The sequence below is a fragment of the Vulpes vulpes genome, chromosome 3 (assembly GCF_048418805.1).
Source record: "Vulpes vulpes isolate BD-2025 chromosome 3, VulVul3, whole genome shotgun sequence".
NCBI lineage: Eukaryota > Metazoa > Chordata > Mammalia > Carnivora > Canidae > Vulpes > Vulpes vulpes.
Window position 1 is genome coordinate 18310364 of NC_132782.1, and position 15867 is coordinate 18326230.

Genomic DNA, 15867 nt, shown 5'->3' on the forward strand with positions numbered 1-15867 from the left:
GCTGAGGCCGACAACTGCACCCTGTACCCTAGAACATTAACTTGTCACTAGGACACTCAACCAGGGTTTGAAGAATGGCTCTATTTATTGTGTGGTCTGAGATTTAACATCTTTAAAATATCTTCCTGTTCCAGTAAATAATTACAAACTACCTATAATATTTTGAACAATCAGTTTTCATTCTCCATAGATGCTGGATAGTAACATCCCCAAGATATTTTATGGGCTACATAAATAAAGAATGCCTTTATATGTGCACAATAATTTTAATCTCTCATGGCACTATCGGATCATTAATAAAATCATGTGTTGGCTTTTTTTTTTCTTTACAGTCAGCCATTGAGAAATTAACCCATGATTACCTAAACTTGTTTCACTTCCCACCACTAATTAAGGTAAGTAAGGTGGTTTTTTTTTTTTTTTTGTCTTACCGAGAATGTGCTATTTTATTGATGTACGCACCTGCCACATCCACACCTAAATTTGCCAATGTCGGGAACTGTTGTTTGAAGTGACATTTAATCATTATCTGTCTCACAAAAGGCCCTTTGAGTGAAGCTTCGGATGTACATAAATTGAACATGCTTCATTCCTGCAAGTTGAAATATTAACAATATATATATGATAAGAACAACACATGTTACCTTAGTGGCTAGGGGGTGTAGGTACGAACATTGTAGCTTAGTACGGTGGCCTCCCACCTGTCTCTGGAGACCTTTGTCCCGCACATAAGTCATTAAAGGGATTCCCACGCTAGGGTTTTGGATTATCTATCACTAGCATGGGGGTGGGGGGGTAGGCATACTGTGTGAATAATATGTTAGTATATTTGACATATTATTTTGAATATAGTCTAAAGGTATATGGCATATTGTTATGAGTAGATATTTGCAATTAATGCACAGAACTCTTCTTGTTCACTAACTTTAGTTTTCCATCTTAAGCTCCTGAAGTTTCGTTTTGTTCCTCTGCTTGGCCCTTCCTCCTCGTCTGCTCTAGCAAGCACAGAGCTGCTCTCCGGGAATAGCTCATAAATATGTGTTAGGAAACTCTCAGAGTGCAGTTTCAGTGCATCTCCAGGTGCTCAATGCATTTCTAGGGTAAAACTGCACCATGCAAGATGCACCGTGGAACACGTCAGATGGTGACATTCAGTTAGTAGCACGTGAGGTCAAGCACGCAGAGATGTTCTCAAAGGCCTACGATATCATTTCTCTTGCTTTGAGTAGTTGTGATTTGGAGCTTAATCCAAAATAACCAAAAGTGAATCAGTAGGTAAGAATGGAAACACTAGTGCTGAGAAATCATGTCTCTTATAGGAGAAGTAAAAGTAAAAACACAACGTACCATTGAGGATAAATGGAGCTTGGTTTTTCTGTTCTAGGACTCAGTAGATGAACCTAAAGAAAATGAGGAAAAAATAGTGAACCTTGAACTTGTTTTTGGTTTTCACTTGAAACCAGGAACCGGCCCACACGTAAGTCGCATTTTAAATCCTTTGGAGAAATTTCAAGCTCATTTACCCTTTCTTTTCCCTCTCTCAGAACTCTAGGATTTCATGCACTTCCCTCCTGCCCCTGGCCAGCAAGCAAAAACTCAATTCTGAGTAAATTTATGGGCTTTATAAAATAGAATTTAGTTGAAAGGTTTCCGGCTCCCTATGTAATCCAGTCTTTGAATCTTACTCCTGAAGAGTCCTGTGTGAGGCCGCCCAAACCATCAAGGGAACTCCCAGCAAAGCTCGGGGGGTGGGGGAGCACCAGCATGCTGTTCATGCTGCTGGGCTTCGAGCATCCCATCTTCCTGCTCCTGTTTCACAATGCTGAGAGTAAAATGACAGAGTAGACATGTAGGCAATATAGAAAGCCTGATTATCAGCTCTAAACAGGACAGCAGGTGGCCAGCCCGGGTGGCTCAGGGGTTAGCGCTGCCTTCAGCTCAGTACCTGATCCTGGGGACCTGGGATCAAGTCCCACGTCAGGCTCCCTGCATGGAGCCTGCTTCTCCCTCTGCCTGTGTGTCTGCCTCTCTCTCTGTGTGTCTCTCATGAATAGATAAATAAAATCTTTAAAAATAAAATAAACAGGACAGCAGGGCATTTGACTGACACTCATTCCATCAGGCTTTCACTTTATGTTAATTTTAGAGTATGGCAAAATTATTTGACCTAGGTGGCATATGAACTAGAATCACAATAAGCTTATGCTACTTTGGACCACCGTAAATAGGCAGTCATAATGATAACTTCTATTAATTTTTTAAAAGATTATTTATTTCAAAAAAAATTATTTATTTCAGAGAGAGAGAAAGAGAGAGCATGAACAGGGGGTTGGGTAGAGGGAGAAGCCGATTCCCCGCTGAGCAGGGAGCCGCACATGGAGCTTGATCCCAGGACCCTGGGGTCATGACCTGAGGTGAAGGCAGATGCCTAACTGACTGAGCCACCCAGGCGCCCAATAACTTCTGTTAAGTGACCGCTTATTGCATTCCAGGCATACAGTTTTGAGGTGTAGATGCTATTTCCCCCTATGTAACAAATGAGGGAGCTGAGGCTCTGTAGGGTAAATGCCTTACCCAAGGATTACCAGGCCAGCAAGTAGTGGAATAAGGATTTGAACGCAGGCCTCTCTGACCCCAGAACCAAGCTCTAACCTTCTGTACCACTTGTACCCTTCCCTGAGGCAGACAAGAGATCTTGTGAGTACAACCCCTTACAACCCCCAGCCGGTTGCTCTTGTAGGGCTAGTGTAGGCTCAGCGGGCCCACTGGCCTGACATAGATCACACCACACTTACCCCAGGCCATTCATGGAACCAGGGTTTGGGAGTGACTGGAAATTGTTATGAGGGGTTGAGTTTCACCCAGGGCTTCAAAAGATAGGCTTTCTAGACACCGACAGAGCATCCTGCGTGCACCTGCAGGTACACTGGTGCTTTTGCTGAGTGGTATCTTTACCTGCCTTGTTTTGCCAAAGAAGCTGGTTGACTGAAAACTCTGACTCCACGTTTCTTGTATACGAACACTTTCCTTTCTTTCTGAGAGCGGGTCACTGTCTACTCATTCCTGTTGTTAGAAGCAGCTACAGAAAGCGAGGCAGGAGAGTAAGATCCTCTCCCTCCAACAACCCGGCGCCCTTCTAACCCTGAGATTCTGTAGCTGTGGGCACTCCCAAGTCCATCTGATGGTAAACACGTTATATATTTTAATTTGCTTCTTTGATATCCTCAACTCCATGGCACTTAGTACTCTTTGTTTAAACCATTTTATGACTTGTAGGTAGTAAAAGAAGAGGGAAGGATTTTCTTGAGAAGGACTTATTAAAAGCAGTCTCAACCAAGAAAATAATTTTCCATTAACAAAGAAATGACTTGTTAACGTGGAAAACTAAAAAATACATCTTTTTGTAAAAATCTGGGTAGTATAAGTGATATTTGAGACCGAATACAGTGGTCTGTTTGGGGCCACAATTGTGTAAATTTCTTGAGCCGTAAGTTTTCACAAGACCTACAGTCATTGCAATTTTTGACAGTCTGCTGATCCTTGATCATGCCTACAGGGGAATAATTTCAAATTTCAACCATGCATTCAGCAGCACATTATTCCATGGAAGCACAGTGGATGTGCATTGAAAGCAGATGCAGAAAGGGGTCAGAGAGGATCATAAGGTCTTTTTGGTAGAAGTGATGCTTCAGCTAAAATTTTAAAACCATTAGAAATTATTCAGAAGGGAGAAGACATGGAAGACAAAAGGAACAGCATGTGCAAAGCCTCAGAAGCATGGAGCCACAAATGAACACACAGGGAACCCTTCTTATGGGATCTCACAACTCACCTCAAACAGCACAGCCTCTGGAACTTAGCATGAAGCGAGTGGACTAGTGTGGTGAGAGTTAAGGCCAGAGCAGTGGCTGGCAATCAGTAAAAGAGCTATCTTAGGTGCTAAAGAGTTTGAAGAGTTTTAAGCAGGGAGTAGATAGGGTCAGATTTGTTTTTAAAAGGTCTCTAGGCAGCCCGGGTGGCTCAGTGGTTTAGCGCCGCCTTCAGCCCAGGATGTGATCCTGGAGACCCGGGATCGAGTCCCATGTCGGGCTCCCTGCATAGAGCCTGCTTCTCCCTCTGCCTGTGTCTCTGCCTCTCTCTCTCTCTGTGTGTGTCTCTCATAAATAAATAAATTAAAAATCTTTAAATAAATAAATAAATATCTCTCAGATGCACAGGGGAGGATGAACTGGAAAGGACCAGGCTAAAGTGAGAAAGATTGGGAGCAGGCACTGCAGACAAGTAGGGTAAAGGGGACAAGGAGGGGAGGCTATAGCAGTGCCATGGAAGTGCCACATTTCCAAGGACTCGGAGATAGAGCTGATCAGATTGGGTCACCAGCTGGAAATGGGGTGGGTGAGGCAGAGGAGCCAAGACAGAGGTTTCTAGTGTGGGCAGCTGGATAGATGATGTTACTATATAACAGATCAAGAGTGCAGTGTACAAAGTAGATATAATGCCATGGTGCTAACAGTATGAAGAAGAGACTGGAATGGATAAGGTTAACCGGGAAAACCTTTTTTGGAAGGGTTGAGTTTTGAAACGATGCTTGAAGAGGTTCATGGTCATTTGCAGATAACTTCCTGAATATAGTATTTAAAGCTTATGCTTAGAGAATACTTCTTTCTAAAGAGTTCAGGTTATTTCATAAATGTCATCTCATTTATCGCCCTGGCATTTCTGTGAGATGCATAAGGTAGAGTATTGTCATCACTCATCAGGAAACAGAGCAAGAGGAAGTGTGTGAGCAGCCTTGGGCAAGGGGAGGACAGAGCTCGGACTGGAAATTACATCTTTATCATTACCTTCTTCTTAAACATGTGCTAGATCTCATAGCTGACCCAAGATATTTAAGCCGTCCATAAATTTTCATAAAATAATCCTAGAATAAATTGCCGTCCAGTTCTAAACTACCCCATTATGCCAACCTGTACCCCGGCATTACGAAACATTTTCCAAAAAAACGTGCTCTGAATTGCAATCCCAATGCCCCTCATGAAAATCTTGTTACCTTGACCTTTAAAGGTAAAACCCAAGAAAAAAAGACATCCTCAAAATCCCAACTAACTGAGTTCTCATAAACCCATCTTCACAGAAAAGGTGAAGCCTCTCCGTGACTAGAACACGTTATAAAGAGAACATCGGCGCTTTGCAAGTTCTCTCCAAACCTGGGTTTGCATAGCAGGGAGATCTGCTTGACCATTCTGCCTCTTCTTTTACAAAGAAAATGAAAGACAGGTTCTAATTACAGCCACTGGGAATAACAGACGACAGGGACTGTATCATGAAAATAGCAGCTACGTTTCCCCATTGCATCTGAGAAGGCCCACCAGCTCCACGACCACTTAAAATTGGTATGTTGGTTCAGTAACTGGCCTACTAAGAGGAAAGAAAGAAAATATGATCTTATACACAAATAAACCAATACACGTAGAGGAAAAGGCCTTTTGTTGTAAGACCTGTCACGTCAGCCTTTTATTCTAAGAATTCAGATACCATTCTATGTTTTAGCCTCATTTTACAACCAGATGCATTCTGACACAAAAGGGAGGTTGCTTTGCTCAACTGAGGAAAGCCATTCACGTCTGAGGACCTACATGCTGGCTTGAGTGGCCAGGTGCCACGTGTGGCCCTGCTGTGGTCCGTCTCTACTGCCACATCCTCCGGAGGGGCAGGACCTCAGCCAGCTGAAGCCCCATACACACCTTAAGAATTCTTGCACAGATGGAAGAATTTTTTTTTTCCTTTGGGAGACAAACTGGCAGGGCAAATACGATTGGGCCAGAGGTTTCACTGACCACTTAAATTAACAATAAATGAGAATGGGTTTTACTCACGTAGTTGACGTACTTCTAAAAAGTAAGTTACTAATTTAAATAATGCTACACGAAGAGGCAACCCTGAAGTTGTGACAATGGAACTGTTCGAAATTGGGTCTTCCTCAGCTCAAAATTCTCCCGTGCTCAGGCCCGAGATGCTTATGATAATTATTATTACTTCATACCTCTGCCAGACACTGTGATAAATACTTCACCTTTTTCTCATGTAACTGTTACAATCACCATCACAGGGAGCGTTGTCCCTCTCTCATGTCCAAGAGGAACTGAGGAAGAGAGAGGTAAAATTCCTTACCCAGAGGCCCCACCTAGTTAGGGGCAGATCCAATCCAATGACTCAACCATTGTGTCTTACTCTCCTTTCTGGAAAGTATCATCATCCCCTCAAAATAGGCATATTGGTTAAAAAAAAAAAAAAGATAATTTGGTGTGTGTGTGGGGGGTCACCTAATACTAAATTACCGCTTTTTATTTTGTGTGGGGAATGCCTTGTGTTTTGTAATTTAAGGCCTTCAACCTGGCACAAAAGGAGAAAGGCTTCCAGAATCTCAGATAGCTCCATACACCGCCACCCTAGGGTGGCAACCACCCTTTTTCACAGACATACTCAGTTCCATAGACTTTATTGTTATATCTTGTATAAACTTGCCAGTCGAGAATACTGATTCTCCAATTGCCAAGGAATAAACTCTCCAGTCACCTGGCAGTTTCCTCACCAAGAAACTTTCTGAGACTGTGTCATAAAAATTCAAAAGCGGTATTATGAAGAAACTATCTGAGGCACTGTGCCTTCCATGTGCGTATGGGACGGTCACAGACTCTCCCCCACCCCCAAGTCCTTATTCCCTCCTCCCTCCAATGAGGCACAGAAAACCTGTGGGTCTGAGTTGATACCCACGACAGTCAGGGGAGAAGCCTGGGAACCAACACACCCTGGCTACACAGACCCCAAGACAGAGACAGGCTTTGGACTGCGGTACTTCCTACCAGAGGATGGTCACTTCTGATTTTCTTTTGAGTGGAATTCTGAAGAAGCAAGTGAATGGGGAAGACAAACTAAGAGGAGCACTTTGAAGGTGTGGAAGCAGAATGACAGCCCCTATCAGAGCAGAAGGAGTTTTCCGTCCACCCTGTCCCCTTGGCCCCTTCCACACAGGTCACAGGCAGCACTTGGCCCCCTTCTCCTACACCTCACCAGAAGCGATGCAGTCAGTAAGTAGTTCATTCTCAGGTTGTTTCATCTAGAGGTTAGAAGCACTTTTTTTTTTTTTTTTTTTTACAAATACTTCCCACCTACTATTGTGCTTTTAGGTCTTTATTAGTGGATCACTTATAAAATGTTGCATTTAATAAACTTAATTGAATCTCCAGGCCCTTTCTCAGAGTACTGTAAATATCAAAAACTGTCAAATAGGGCCTTTTTTCCCACTCTTGTGTAATTTTTATAAATGGATAGATAAACATGAATAAAATAACAGGGCATAAAGAAAAGGATTTTGTAAGGAAGTAAAAAGCCAACACTTTTTGTAAATTTTGGAATACACACGGAGCTTTACTTTGATATACCTTGCATTTATTAAAAATGCAGTGTAAGGAAGTTTATTTCCCATGATCAACTATTTTTCAGAGGAAAAACCTATGTACACATACATGTTGGTGTGCCTGAGTATATGAGCTTGCAGTGGCAAGGTTTTATAAGAAATACAACTTCTTACTGACAGTGAAGGAACAAATGCAGCTCAGAATATGACTGCATGACTTGCTGCACATTTCTAATCACAATGGGGCTATACTTTCTCAAACAGGTCAAGCAGTGGCCTACAGAGCAAGAGCAGAACTGCTCAGCACATACTTCCTGATAGATTGATGGCCACATGTAGGAATGGCACACCAGAAAATGTCTAATGATGGGAGAAAACAGCCCTGAACTCGTAGTGTCTGCAGACCTCCATAGCACAGATATTTTCACCACAGGCAATTTCAAGTTACCAATCGGATGTCACTGATCTTAAAGCTGAGGAGAGGTGTGAGCAACCAGCTCATGAGGGCAGCTCCAACACACCACTGGATCACTCATGGTCTTCTTAATCAAGACCCTGAATTTCTTTTAAAATAGTGAACAGCAAGGAAGTATACATGATAAAGCATAGGTCTGACCACAAGACAAACACATTATTGTTGGTTTCCAGTTATAAAATATGTGTCATTAGCTCAGAGAGCTCCAGTTGCCTAGTGAATCCATAGTTGGCTCAGATTTCCTTGGGTTGCTGTTGATTGGCTCATACAAATACACTGACCATATTGTATGAATCAAAGATTAGGATTTGAGTTTGTAAAGAGTTGAGAATATACTTATGGAGACAGAGAAACAAAATTTAAATTTGTGATTGTCTTTTTAAAATGTTCCAACAGTCATAGTTGTTGGCTCCATGATGACAGGCGCAATTGATCATAATAGAGGACATCTTTGCTTTTAGAAGCAGATTTTCCAAAGCCATTGAGGATCACTGCAGAGAGAAGACCTTGATAAGTCACAATGAGTTGTGTTTTCTGACCCAAAAATTAGGTCTTGAAAATAACCAACTATAGTTGGGACTGATCATTTGAAATGAAATTAAAAGCACCGCATCGGAAAAGCAAAGATGTCGGACAACCATATCAATCCTGGACATCAGGATTTGGACTGAGAACAGCTCATCTTGTAAACAATGCCTACTAACTAGGCCAGTGTTTGGGGGTTTTTTCCCCCAAAAGTCATAATTTTTTGCATCACCTCTGAAATCATGGGAAGGAAAGAAAATTTAATAGTCAGAAGAACTGTCTTTATATTTTGAGTGTCCTGGGTAAAAGTCAATTTGCAGCCCTTTTACCAGCATTTAAAAAAGCTGAAGCACTAATTAGGTAAGCTAGAACACCGTCTATATTGGTTAAGAAAACCGGTCTTGAGAATAGATTCTTAATTATTCAAAAATCAATAGCAAGACTTACTCGCCCCACCCCACCAAGATGAATACCTAGTACCTTCCAATTTTAAATGGCGTTTAAAAAAAAAAAAAAAACCTAAACCCTAAAACTAAAAAGCCCTTTCCAAACATGTCAGCTAACATCTGAACCATTTCAGGTAGTCAAGTGTGTAATGCATCATATGAAAGTATGTCTCACTCGATTTCTCTCATTTTATTTTAACATCATCCCTAAAGTCCCTTTTTCCTACGTAACTCCAACAGCAACCCCCCAAAAGGCAATATAACAACCTTATCTCTACTGGTGTCTAGTTGGCACCAATCTGCCCTGGCCTTAGACACAAGCCATTGTTAAGGGTATAACGCATTTACATATTTTGCAATAAAACATCAGTTATTTGCATTACTGTGTCAAGTTTTATTTGATTCTTTCACCTAAAAATGACTCATTTTCCTTTCTTGTATTTTAAAAACCAACTACTCTAAGCTTGTTTGAGAATAATCAAAAATTGCCCATTTAGCTAGAAGTCATTTTCTTTTCAAAAGGCAAATGTTATTTAATCTTTCAGCTGTTCATTGTGCCATCATAAATACTTTCTTTTCAGCACAGTTGTGGGGACTGAAATGAGCCCGCTAATTGCCTCCCATTCCGACTGACATGTGGTGGTTTAGTGGAAAGAGAACACAGCGGGGAGAAGGAAATAGAAGGCTGAGAAAATGAGAGCTAATTATTTTCACTGCCTCATGTCAGGCTCTGTGTCAGCCTTGTTTTTACAAACTGGAAGGTTGAGCACTAAATAAAACAAACCGGCGTCATGTTTTTATATACTGGCAGTGTCATGGAAGCAGCTGCACATCTCAAAGACAATATAATGCCTGCGTTCGCATGGACACCATCTGACAGACACTGTGAGCCACAGCTAATGAGGACATCACAGTGGTGCCAAGTGAAAGGTGCTGAATTATGTATGATTCTTCATCAGTACAGCAATAGTCCTGTACATCATTATGAGACATTGTTTTGCTGAAGAGATTAAAACATTCTTAGTTCCAGACCCTGCAACCTATACGCGCTGAAAGAGGTTATTAATGGAATTTTTAGGGAGAGCTTCTTGTGGGTTTCTTTTTGGTTGAAAAACAAATCTCGTGGGACAAAGCCGTGATGGGTCATGACACCGTATAGATAAAGAAGAGAAGCAAATTAACCGTACTTGCATTATCTTCTTTTTAAAGCCAGCATAATAAAATAGAGAGTAGCGGGGTTATCCATAATGATAAATAACCCAGGTGCTATCACGGGATGTTCCACTCTCCTGCCTTTAAAACAGCAGGTTTCAGCAGCTGAGCTACATAATAGCAACGCCTGTAAAGGAGCCTTCGGAAGCCTAAATCATCAACATCTTACTACTTTTAATACCAGCATGAGCAACATTTCTACCGCATTTTTATTTCATCTTATGTTACTTCTTATATTTTCCAACAGTCGCCTGCTAGGAGACAGTTTTCCCTTTTTCCCCCCTCTTGAATCTTAAAAAGTTTATTCCGACCTCTGTTTCATACTTGAAAATGTTTCCTCTGTACAGGCCTTTCTGAGGTGGAGGGGCCTCTTTGCTAGAATCTTGAGCAATCCCTGGTGATTTCGCTTTTTCTCTCCACCCATGGGAGGGGGTGGGAGGAGATGGAGATAGGATTTTGAAACTCAGATGTCTTTACCATTAGACCAGCCATGCCCAGGACCTAAATGTACTAAACTCGCTGCAAATCTCTGCATTTTTCTGAGTCTCCGTCTACTCGTCTGTAAAATAGAGAGAGGGCTATCGACAACAGGGTCAGGATGGAAGGATTAAGTAACACGGACAATTCTCAAAAACATCATGCCAAGTGAAGAAGCCAAACAAATGCAAATGCATACTGTAAAGTCCCAGTTTTGTCAGGTTCTAGAGCAGGAAAAATAACCTATGGTGATAGAAACAGGAAGAGTGGCCACTTCCACTTGTGCGGGGAGGATCCGCTGGGAAGGGACATGAGGAAACTTTCTAGGGTAGTGGGGATATTTAGTTTGTTTGAGTGGTTACACTGGTACATACATTTGTCAAAATTCATTGAACGTGCACTTAAAAATCTGTGCATCTTATTGCTTGCAAAGTATACACCTCAATAAAAAACACATCAAAAAATTTTTTTGCCTGTAATCTTCAGGTAGAAGTAAGCTGTGGGAGCCTAACAGCCTAATGTGGGATATGTTTCCCTCTGAAACGTCCTGAATAATCTTGGCCCTAGATTCTTTATATTTGCAATAAAACTGGTAGGAAAAGAGAGAGTGAGAGCAAGACAGAGTGTGAGCAATCGATTGATTGTTGTCTCTGAACTGCCCAGAACTTGAAACAATATTTAATTTCATGCTATCTTCAATCCCTTTTACTATTTGTGAAATTTACCTCTATATGGATCGTTTCTTTGTACTCCCTCCCCTTTTTTTTTTTTTTTTAGTGGGAGGGAGAAGGGGTGTCTATGTTTGGCATCACTTGTACTAGCTTGGAACTCCAAAGAATTTTAAACAGCTTGCAAAGAATGTAATAGTGATTTCTCACAAAGAGATACTTAATCTAGCATTAACTGAGTGTTGTTTAGGATTTTATCTTCACAGTGTTAAGAGTTTCTGTTTTACTTGGCCAGTAATCTTAATTCAGAAAATTTTTTAACATAATTGGCAATGCAGAAGCGGTGCAAATGGAATGCTTTCTCCTCCTCCATTAACCACACACTTGCTTCTAAAATTATCCAGGTATTTCAGCAGCTGCCCAGATAAATAGTACATATCCTGGGCACCCAACAGAACTGTCATTCTTTTCATCAGTTGCAAATGCAAAAACTCCCCTCTTCCCAACAAAATTCCATTCATGTCTTGTAGATCTGCATTGAGAGGCAGATGATCCAGTGAGTGGAAAGGTGTGGATAATCATTTGTTGCTATTGAAAGCAAAGAACATCCCAGGGCCCAGCACCACTCCTGTGCTAGTGTCTTTTTCCTACTGCTTAGTAGTAGCATTCCCTTGAAATGTTCATCAAGATACAAATTTGAATACTGAGAATGTCCTCTTGGGTGGGTATCTAGCTATGAAAAAAAAAATCCACAGTACTCAGACCTGTCCCCATGATTGGCTTGTGCAACCAGATGGAAGTGGAAGCAGAAGTCATGCCTAGCCACTCAGCCTGAGCCAGGACTGGAGGGAAATGTGTGCGACTCCAAATACTGGCCAGATAAACCAAGAAAAGAAGCATACAGACGGTGGAATGGCACCATCTGCACTTTTAACAAGGACCTTTGTCAATAAGGGAGGGAAAATAGGCTATGTTGGACTCATCAGAGATTCCGTATTTCAGTCCCTGCCATGGAGACTTACAAAGGAATTCACCACGACAGTCTGGACTGTTGTCTGTTGACACTAGAAGATGGGACTCCTCTGTCCTGTAATTCTTACTCTTGTGAACCCGTACCAAGGAAAAGTTCAGGATTCAGAGAAGACTGAGGGTTTGGAAACCTGCTCATTACAGTAGCAAGAGACCACCTAGGATCAATTCTGAACTCCACGTCTTGCTGTCTGTGTCATCCTGCTCAAGTTACCTCATCTCTCTATGCTTCGGTTTCCTTGGCAAGACAGGGCACTCGGGCTGTCAATCACATCTCATAGCCACTGTCCTCCAGACATCCAGTGGTTCCCACTGGTGGGGCTCCATTAGGATCTGCTGAAACGAGAAAGAGCAGAACTGGTGTGATATAATCCATCTCTGTAAGAACATACAAGTTTCTTCCTTCTATTTATCTCTTAAGACCAGTCGTTATGTTGCCACTGGCCACACCTTCTTCCTTTTTGCAACACTGATAATTCCCTGGCACCAGACTTACTCAGTACCCTCTGGATCCCTAAACTCCTGCCCAAGAAAGATGCTCTGATCCAGCCTTTCTGCTCTGGCCAGACCCCTTTTCTAAACACGCTGGACCATCCTGCCTACGAAAGCTCACTCAACTTCTGGCCCATTTCCAACCTTAGATTGCTGCTAGACGGTGGGCCCGCTAGTCTGATACTCATTGGAGCTGTGTTGGTAACTAATATTAGTAACAGTAATTATAATTGCTCATTTGGCTCTGGCACTGTGCTGAGTACTTTATTTATATTATTTCATCCTCACACAACAACCCACTTGTGAGTTAAAAACATTGAGATTTAAACAGGTTGTACATTGGCTAAGGTTGGGAAGAAGAGAAGGGACAAAACTGGGATTCAAACTCAGGGAGTTGGACTTCCAACTGTCCTCTTTCACCTCACTCCATGCTATCCCCCTGACTCCTCCAGTAATGGCTTAATGCATACCTCTTTTCTGTATATCTCTTTTCCGTATTATTTCTATCTTAATAGTCATCAACACTTTAAACCAAATGAGAAAGTAATGGAGCCATTTCAGACTGCCAGGGGTGAAATAGTTTGGAAAGGGAGTCCATGGAGGGCCCCCACGGGCTCTCAGATACAGAGTTGTCTGCTTTTGACTTCTGCCTTTCGGGACTGAGAGCTGTTCACAAGACGTCCAAAGTGACTCTTGAATGTTTCCGATTCAGAAATCAATACCCACATTTCTGTCACTCACATCAAGCCAAAATCAATACGCCACCCTGGCAAAAGTGAATTTTTTTTAAATCGAGCCCATATTCCCACGACCCAGTCCCAACTGCTACCAAGAAATGGAAAGGGTAGCAATTTTGCATGTAAGATTCTATATTAGGCCCCTAAATACGTGGACTTGTTGCTTTTAGTGATGTTCTTGATGATTTAATCCATCTTACTGTTACGAAAAGGTTTTCAATGATCGATTGGTCAAGAACTCATTACATGGCATCCGTCTCAGTTGGGTCCTGTGGAACTCAATACCTTGTTTAATTCCTGGTAGTTTTGAGCAATGCTCATTGACAACTTAATGACTCAATGTGTAGCAAAAATGCCAGGAATACCTGAGGGTAATAAGAAATTGAGCGGAATTTAAAGAACTCCATGACTTTATTTGTGGGTTACTTTTCTTAACTAGGCAACCAGGAAATCATAGATGCCCTGAAAAACACCTAGCAACGATGGCAAGGCACTGACAGATTAAGTTAATAATTTAGGTGAACGCTGCATATTCTTTTCCTTTCCCACACAGCTTCCTAATTTAATGAAATGGATAAGGCCCCCCTTGTCGTATAATGCCTTTGAGTATCATTTTATTGCTTCTGTACTATCTTTTATGGTTTAGGTAAAAGCCTTTCTTTCAGATAAGAAATTTGACAAGGAAAAGCTCTGTAAGCCTATTACAGGGATCCTTGTTTTGCCAAGTTGGACTCTGGGGAACAGGGAAAGCAGTTCCTACAGGGAAAGACCTGTTGCCATTAGCTTTTTTGGTTGTATTAGCAAAATCTTCTCTGGTCCTTCTCTCCACTTGCCTGTGTGGATAGCTGGCCTCATTGTGGAGCTCTGAAAACCATCCAGAGAGGACATCAGCCCTTCCCTAAGGGTGGCCCCTTCAACTTTGGAGCTAGACAGCCTTGCACTATTATAATCCCACCTCCACCACTTACTGGCCAGGAAAGCCTAGGAAAGTTCCTTATTTATCCGACCCTCATGTTTCTCACCTAACGGGGAAAATAAACCTAACTTGCAGGGTTTACTGTGGACATCAAACAAAACAGCACAATGTAAGTAACCCAGCAGCATGCCTGGAGCAGATTAAGCACTCCACAAATGTGAGTTCCCACCAGCCAGCCCCTTCTCCACGGAGATCTGCTCTGAGCGTGTGCACAGGAGGGTCTGATCTCAGGCGTGAGGTCAAGGAAAGTTCTGGGGCTGTGAGGTAACAGTGGAGCAGAGGGAACCAGGCATTTACACACAACCTGAGGTCTTTCACCTGTGATTTGACTAACTTAATTCCAAAAACCAGAGAGGCAAAAGATAGAAATAAATTCCTCTTCTCTAAGGCTTTTCATTCTAGCCACTGCTTGAGGAGGCTCTTGCCATTTCAAGAGAAGAGCGATCATGACTCCAGTCATTATCCTGTCCAGTTATCTCCGGGCCCACGTTGCCAGGCAGCAGTGGCTCCCAAACAAAAAAATACTGAGAGATTTGTCCATTCTCAGCGACTCATTTGACTTCTGTTAGCCAAGAGCCCAGTTTTCACATTATTGAATAGACCTTTCCCTTCACTAATTGGCTCTCCATCTTGTGACTGTGGCTGGGCAGAGGGTCACTCCCCTCAGGCCTGGGCCCTGCTTGGTTCTGCAGTTTGTCTAGAAGCTTTCCTAAAACACTGAGCTCCCCTGCTTTCTGTTGAAGCCAACAGATTTTCAACAGCTTCTTTGTTAGTGCTTTTCCATAAGAATTTTGTCTGAGCTTGCTCAGGAGACATTCCAGGTCTACTCCACTAAGAGTCTTTTCTAGTTTCAGCATGTAAGGTGCTCGGCACATTATCGTTAACCTCTCAGAATCTTTCATTCTTCAAATAAGAGGAGGTGAATTTATGGTCCAAGAGTCCAATTTGGTCCAAAGACATAGCTTCTTTCTCCTTTTAATTGCACACACCATGTTTGTCCCTCAATATTTTTAATATTAAATTATTCATACAGCCAAGTTAAAAAATATTTACAATATTTACAATATTTCCTATACCCACATCCTAGATTCAGCCATTAACATTTTATTTTACTTGCCTTATCACCTACCCGTCCACCTATCACTCTAGCCATATATCAGTCCTTGCTTTTTGATGCATTTCAAAGTAATCTGCAGACATCAGTACACTTCCTCCTAAATACCTCAATATGTTACAGTTCAGTAAGAAATACACACATCTTAAGTATACATTCGCTGAGTTTTGACAAGTGCATATGCCTATGTAACCCAAACCCTGATGAAGAGTATTAGCACTGCCAGAAAGTCTCACCATGCCCCTTTCCACTCAATCCCCATCTGCAGAGGCAACCACTTTTCTCAATGTTTTCCATAG

At 42.0% G+C, this 15867-nt stretch overlaps 1 protein-coding gene across 2 annotated transcripts in view; it reads left to right on the forward strand.

Moving 5' to 3' along the window:
- The window catches only part of MAP3K20 (mitogen-activated protein kinase kinase kinase 20), a 173253-nt gene that overhangs the window by 143766 nt on the left and 13620 nt on the right, over positions 1-15867 (forward strand). For both annotated transcript variants that reach the window (XM_072751963.1, XM_025994018.2), the window contains exons 15-16: positions 333-395; positions 1385-1477. In XM_072751963.1, the coding sequence (XP_072608064.1) occupies positions 333-395; positions 1385-1477 (156 nt within the window). The remainder of the gene's footprint in view (positions 1-332; positions 396-1384; positions 1478-15867) is intronic.